At 37.4% G+C, this 8,061-nt stretch overlaps 1 protein-coding gene across 1 annotated transcript in view; it reads left to right on the top strand.

The window, feature by feature from the left end:
• Positions 1-7,297, top strand: part of ANO3 (anoctamin 3) — a 247,250-nt gene extending 239,953 nt beyond the window's left edge. The window contains exons 25-27 of the mRNA XM_081329964.1: positions 1-51; positions 1,442-1,547; positions 3,800-7,297. The exon at positions 1-51 is cut by the window's left edge and continues 30 nt beyond it. Coding sequence (XP_081186090.1) covers positions 1-51; positions 1,442-1,547; positions 3,800-3,982 — 340 coding nt within the window. The 3' untranslated portion in view covers positions 3,983-7,297. The remainder of the gene's footprint in view (positions 52-1,441; positions 1,548-3,799) is intronic.
• The last annotated feature ends 764 nt before the right edge of the window (positions 7,298-8,061 follow it).

The raw sequence follows: 8,061 nt of genomic DNA on the forward strand, positions 1-8,061 counted from the left end.
ATCAATATTTGATCTGAGTGAACTCGGCAAAGGATATTCAGGATACTGCAGGTATGTATTACATGCATGACTCGGTAACTTCCAGGATGAAGATCATTCTAATTGTATGAGGAAGCCTGTTAAAATCTTAGATTCCACAATTGCTTTTTAACTTTCAATTAATGAAAATATTAATTTTGACCATGCAAATGGAAAGACATCCCTATGTGTGGGGATTGAGTAAGAGATACTGAAAATGTTACCCTGCGTAACTTTAAGTGAATTCTATCAATTATGTTTGTGCGATATGCATTTATCATTTTTTAATTGAACTAAAGTGTTTATATTCCTAAGTCTCTGGGGCAAGTGTCTGGGACTGAAAGCTACTTATAGCAATGCAAAAAATAACAAAGTCTAACAAAGTAAGGGTAAAAATGACAGCAACAAACCCACCAAGCAGAGTAACTGCTATTCCTTTGAGAAAGGCTGCAAAATGAACAAAAATCATTTTCACCTCTTTTTTTGTCAGCCAAAGTCCTCCCCCTTCCTACTTATATCTCCAGTGCACATGGTGTGGCTCTCCCAGAAATGGTGAAGGATCACATTTTATAATGTGCTTTTGCCTAATGCAGCCTAATCCAACCAACAGTTAAATGGCTTGCGCTACAGTTGTCTGGAGAGTTTGAGATTAGGGAAGCAAGCTGACACATATTCATTTCCCTTTTTCCATTTGCTGTTGACCCAGTTCTTTTTCTGGAGATATTCCTATCTCTCTCTTTGTGTGTGTGTGTGTGTGTGTGCGTGCACACGTGTGGGCGTGTGGGCGTGCGCACCCGTGCACATCTAGTATAAGAGATATATACTATCCATTATGATCATTAACCAGAAATTCAATATAATAAATAAAACCTGATAAGTCAGGGGTCCCCAACCCCTGGCCTGTGGAACAGTACCGGACCACAGCATGCCAGCAACCGGGCCACACAAACAAGGAAAGCCCCATCCATGAGATGCAGGCAGGACACAAAACCACACACCCTCCGGTCCTCAGAAATACCTCTCTCTGCTGAACTGGTCCTTGGTGCCCAAAAGGTTGGGGATCTCGGTGATAAGTAATAAAATGTAATGAAATATCCAACCTTTTCATATATAAGCATAGTTATGCTGTCCTGTGGTGGTGAAAAATCTTTATTTGTCTGTGTATGGGTGAGATATGTACATGTATATATTTATATGTATGTGGATGGATGGATAGATGGATGCATGGATGGATGCGTGGATGGATGTGTGGATAGATGCATGGGTGTGGGACTCTGTGTGTGTGTGTGTATCTACACAGACAGACAGACAGACAGACACACAATGTAGTTAGGCATGCATGGGTGTCAATGTGGACATCTGAAAAGGATCACTGGATGGATAGACAGATGGAATCAACTGCTGTCCTTCTCTGCTTTTACAGGTATAGAGATTACAGAGCACCTCCATGGAGTTCAACTCCATATGAATTCACCTTGCAGTTCTGGCATGTTCTAGCAGCTCGATTGGCTTTCATTATAGTCTTTGAGGTGAGTTGGACTGAGACTTGAATGGAGAGCCACTTAGCTGTCTTATGCAGGGGAAAAATACAGGGGAAAAATATGCAAGTTTCTCTTAGTTCTCTTGAAATACGGCAATAGTGGCTGTATTCATGTGACATCATAGGCTAAACATATTGATTAGCAAGTGAGTGACCTACCAATGTATGCATGCATCCACTTGCACATATCCATACAATGCATATACATGTTTAAGCACATTTTATGATGTCTGGAATTATCCAAAACAGAGACTTGCACCCCTAGTGCCCAAATGCTGAAGAATTTATGAGCAACTTAATTGAAATACAGTGTAATTATTGTTAATTTAAAAGAGGCTTAGTCAATGCTAAAATGAGTGAAATGAATTTATTTACCTTAAACATGTGATACAGCAACTTAATTTTATTCTACAAAGAATTTATTTTTCACCACGAATCGCACGTGTGCTGTCAGAAATCCTGCCTCTTACATTAAAGTCAATATGTATATTTGGAGATGTTGAAAGACCTCAAATCTATATCATATTTCTTAGTTAGGATAAAATCCATATGCCTTTTTATCTATCAGCAGTAGCATAAAGGAAATTAAAAGGATTAATAGAGATACAATCATAATTATTCACTTTGATGGAAAATGTGCTTCCCAATTTTTAATTAAAATGAGAATTAAATTGTTAGAAATAATAATAGTCATAATTCTAGTACTTAATGGAGTTAAGGCAACCAATGAGGTTCTTTCATTCTGCAATTGTATATACAAGCATCTGAGGCTTCCTTGATTTTCCCTGATTTAGTTGTCAATATCATAGTTAGTCTATACAGTAGTGACCAAAAGTCAAGAATTTGGTAGCATTGATAACACATTTTATTAAAATGCCTAAGCTTTTATGAACTTCAGTTCACTTCAACAGCAGCAGTAGGATGACAAAAAATGTGAGCCTCCCCCCAAAAACCCCCACCAAATAATAAGCCAAATTATCCAATAGAATAATACCTTTAATAACTTTATTGTCACTTTGAATGTACACTAATTGGCATACATTAAAATGAAATTTCATTGCATGCAACTCTCAAAGGGTCACCACCTCCAATATACAACACATGAATATGACAAAAATAAATAAATACAGAATTAAGCATATACCCACATATATTATATGACACAGAGAGACAACACAATCTAATTTGGATTATGTATACATGTGCATGGCAAGAAAGACAAATCTTGAAAGTTTACCAGATGGCTGGCATAGGGAACAAAGCTATTACAGAATTGGGTAGTCCTGCTAGAAATACCTTGAAACCTCCTCCTAGAGGGGAGCAACAAAAGCAGACCATAAAGTGGGTGCGTGAGGTCTCTAATAATGCTTTGAGCCCTAAGCACATAGTGCTTATAAGCAGCATGCTGAATACCAGGGAGCGAGCTTCCTATGCTCTTCTCAGCAGTCCTTACCACTCTCTGTATGGACTTTCTATCTGAGGCACTGCTGCCACCAAACCAGACAGTGATGCAGTTTGTTAAAATGTTCCCAATCATGCCTCTGTAAACAGTGGCCAGGAGAGAAGGAGAGAGATGTGCTCTTCTCATCCGACGCAGGAAATGCAGATGCTGGTTTGCACACTTCACTAAGGATGAGGTATGGAGAGACCAATTCAGACTGTTAGTTATCTGCACCCCCAGATACTTAATACTGTTGACCGCCTTCAGTAACCATTAAATATTCCAAAGAAATGTTAAAGAACTCTGAAAATTAAAGTTTTGAGGAAACTGAAGGACAGAGCATCCATGAGGATTAGCAGTAGCACTTAGACTTAGATACTGCTTCACTGTGCTTTTACAGCCCCCTCTAAGAGGTTTACAGAGTCAGCATATTGCCCCCAACAATCTGGGTCCTCATTTTACGATCTTGGAAGGATGGAAGGCTGAGTCAATCTTGAGCTGATCAGGAGTTAAGGTTCAAAGGAGTCAAGATGGTGGCTATGGCATGACATTGGTACACACAAGACAAGGCTTTAATCCTAATGTGCCTGCCATCTTGCAGATGTTGACTCCCCTTTGTAGACACACAAAGGGGAATGTATGTCTACACAGGACAAATTTGTAAAAGGACAATGCACAAGGACAAATCTGGTTTCTCAAAAAAGTATACAGGAAAATTCCAAACCATGTCAGATCAGCATAAGGATTTTTAAAATGTCTTCTCCTCTTTCTCTTTCTCTCTCTCTCTCTCTCTCTTTCAGCATCTAGTTTTTGGAATAAAGTCTTTCATTGCCTACCTGATTCCAGATATGCCCAAAGACTTATGTGACAGAATGCGAAGGGAGAAATACTTAGTTCAGGAAATGATGTATGAAGCTGAGCTTGAGCATTTGCAGAGAGAGCGAAAAAAGAATGGTAGGCAGTATCACCACGAATGGCCTTAGCTGATAAGAAAAAGGATAAAAGAAAAAAGAAGGCAAAAACCACCAGCAGCAGCATCATGACCGAACATTTCCAGAAGTCAAGATGAAGGTGGGATTTGAAAAGAAGACAACAGAATCAAGCTGTGTATGAGTGTATGTGTAAGGAAGTAATGTTATCAAGCTTTCTTGTAAAATTGGAACAATCCTGTTATCGGCAGACACAATCAATCGTTCTGCTTCTTTCATGTTCTGTGCTCAAAACAGACTATAGAGGAACAGAAGTCCTAGAAGAGGAGAATTTACTGGGCAAGCACATAATAAACCCAACAGATCTGAGAAAATATAGAGTCCATTACTTACTGGTTAAACTTTCATAGTAAGGGGTTTACTTTTTTTAAAAAAATGATGTGCTTATTCACTACTTCTACCCCTTCTGTTTGCTTAACTGATTAAAAAAACTCAGATACTTGCTGCCTTAGTGGCCATCCGTTGATGCTGTAACAGTCCGTGAGGCTTCCCGTTTTGTCAGGTTTATCCTTGTCTCTTGCTGAGATTGTGGATGTTAAAAGGGAGGTCAGCCTGTCCTATATTTACTATGCAGTTTGATGTTTTGCACATCACTTTTTGTTGGTTTGTATGCATAACTCAATGTACACATGGATGTGCATAGACATACACTTGCAGACACACATATATACTGTATATGATACAGATACAGATACATATGTGCATGTGTCTGCATACCCATGTGTGTGTCTCCCTATGTATGTGTACACACACACAAACACACACATACAAAGCAAGACTTCAAGCCAAGATTCAGTGATCTACTACTGCATGAGGTATCTTGATTCTTCATGCAGAGCAATGTATATCTCAGCTAAAAGTCTTATACGAAGAAAACGACCCTGGGTCTGGAGAAATGACAGCTAAATGCAGAAACCTGTTTCATATGGCTGATTCTGCACATACTTTGATGTGCATAAAGCTGCATGAGTGTTTCTTTTCCCCAGCTCAGAAAACCTGGGATGCTGACTCGCCATTGCACTGCCCTTGATGACTCAACTCTTTGGGGAAAATATGTGGCATTTTCCATTGCTCTTGATATTCAATGTGCAACTAAAGGCCGTTTCCTCATACCTCTTAAGTGAACTGTCCTATCCATGCTCCAACGTGGCATGCAGAAGCAGCATGCGGAAGTATAACTGTGTGAATATTTATATTTCACAAAAATGTCAACCTGAAATGTCTCAGTCTGTAGCAAATATGAAACCAATTTTATTATTTACCGTATGCAAGCTCCTGCTTATGCAGCAAATAAGGTATAACAGCATGGAACTGCATTTCCAAGGAAAAAATAGGACTGTACAGTATGTAACACTTTTTTCCTCTTTAAAATCAAATTATGGAAGTAGGAGGACAAATAAGATTAAATTATTCTCCAATGGAGTCTCTTGCCAAGATGTATCTAAAATTCCTTCAAAATAAATGAATTTACTATGGTGATACAAACTTTGATTCTGCCTGAACCAGACAACAATTACACTCAGAAGGTGTTAAAGACAGGTTTGTCACAACAATTATTTATTAAGTATTTTTCTTCCTTTTTTTAAATGAAGAATAATATGAAACACCAAACTAAAACATCTTGCAAGATTTACTTATATGCAAACCCCCTCAAAGTTCTGCATTTTCCTTTTACAAAATGATCAGGTATACAAAAGTTTCTTATTTATATCAACCAAAGCAATTTTAAAATATGTTCCACTGTCCAGGTTTTGTATCATTGTATATAGCAAAGCACAGCAAATATATCTCATGTAAAGAAATAGTTTATAGATGTGATATTATCCTATTTGCATGAAATGCATCTACTCTCACTTGAAACCATCAGTGATTTCATTCTAATTTCATTCCACACCATTATTCTACTTCTCAAGGAGTTTTTCTTCCTCTGTTTCTTTCGTAGAAATACTTCCTTACATTATAACAAGCAGCTTTATAATATTACTATTGATACTGATTCTCTGATTCAGCAATTGCTTATAGCAATTACAGGCCTTCCTTTCATTGGTTTCCTATGTGTTTTAATCCCAGGACATCTTGCCCATGTCAACAATGATGCTACTCCTGTGCACCCATGAATAGAAAAGCTTGCCAGCCTGCAAACTTCATGGTGAATCAGTTTGCCCCAAACTGTCAGAATCAGTACAAAGTGCACTTTTTTTGCATGCTGTGAAGCATAGTTTATGTTACCTTTATCTGACATTTAAGTTTTTCCATATAGCAATGCTGATTGCCTTGGCAGGAACCAAGCTTTAGAATGGATTCTGTTTGTCAGCTTGTATCCCTGTTAATTGGTCTTTGGTTTATCACTGTTTATTCCAATTAATCACAGGGCAAACTTATGCTGCATTGTCAAACCAGGTCCTGTGGTTTGAAGGACTTGCCAGTACCATTCATTTAAAATGTAAATTTGAAATTCTAAATTCTTTGCCTAGACAAGCAAATATCACGCTGAATAAACGACTTCCTAATAACTAAACAAAAATGCCAAAAACCTTGTGATGCATTAAATATAGGTTTGTACTTCTGTATTTTCAGTAGAAACATAATGAAAGTCTTAATCCAGGTTTTATCGTAGAAAATTACAGATTCTACTTATGAGGGGGTCCTTGGTGCTCTCTGAGCTTACTTGTTTTCTTGCAGATTCTAGTTACTTCCCCAACTGGAAGGTTTAATGGCTTTGATTTTGCAAACCTATAAATTTTGTTCCCTGGTTATTGGAAAGTTTCTGAAATTAAAAAAAACCCTGTTTGCATTCTTTAAAATAAATAGGGTATCAAGAGTATCCTAGAGAATTGCTGATGTATAGAGATTTATATGTTTTAGCTGAGAGAAATGCTCTGCTAGGTTTGGTTTACTATGTTGCATTGAATGCATATTATCTTATAAAGATATATGGCACACACTGTTCTCAGGAAATATGCATTACATGAGTGCTGATTAAAGATTCAACTTCCTGTTTTTTGTACTTCTAAATACTTGTATTTTGAAATGACCAATACGAGTGGTATATGCATGCAAAGACGCAGAGCTTCAAAACTAGCATTCATGCAAAAAAAAAAATTGCTTTAGATCATTGTTGATCTAGCCTACAATAATTTTGGTCTATGCATGTTCTTTCAAACAGACTGCATGAGCAGCTACAGTCTGTCTTTCAAAATCTACAGTTTGTTATTAGTCCAGAATGTCTTAACTATTACCAACTCAATTCAGTGTCTTGGTGCATTCAAGAAAAAAAAACTTGCTTGAAAAATAAACATTTGTTTACTACTTACTAGTCTTACTCTACTTCCCTCCCATTAAACGTTGTCGCTTACTGTATGAGAGCAGAAAAGTGGGAATTTATAAAAGAAACAAAAAGGTCTTAATGGCAGTCTTAGCAATTGACAAGTTCATCCCCATGTCCTAATTGTTTTCTTGACAAAAGTTTGTTACGTCTTCATAAACCTCAGGGAATGGCACAGGATGATGTTTGTTTTTGAGCGGCAGTGGTGACACTAGGGATAAAGTTGAGTTGGACTTGTTGCTGCTGCTAAGTACCATTATTCAGGGTGGACTAAATGGGGGGGAGATAGCGAATTGTTTCTCTTTTGGGGGGGGTCTGTGTGTGACAGTTCAGCGGAGTATTTTCTGAATTTTTGACACACCAAGCCCAACAGGTTCACCATCACTGTCCCTAAACTAACAAATCATTCAGTCCAGACATATATTCATTCATAAAACCTTTATTTGGAAGCCTGGAAAATAGCCTTCCAAAGATAAAAATAATCCCTGATGTTATAATAATAATACTCAAAAGGTGCAATCTATATCATGGCTTGCACTTTTAACCCTGAGGGGGAGCAGCAACCCATGCTATGAACAAGATGATGAGGTTCTTTTAAACAAAAAAGTTTTAGTTCTTAAAGTATTGCTAGTGTTTTAGAAACTATTCTTTATCTATTATGAAACTGACCTGAATAGATATGACCCTCTATTAAATAATAAATAAATGTCTTCTAAACAAATTAGTAGACATAAATAAAGTATGTTTT

The sequence above is a fragment of the Vipera berus genome, assembly GCF_964194415.1.
Source record: "Vipera berus genome assembly, chromosome: 1".
In the NCBI taxonomy this organism is placed as follows: Eukaryota; Metazoa; Chordata; class Lepidosauria; order Squamata; family Viperidae; genus Vipera; species Vipera berus.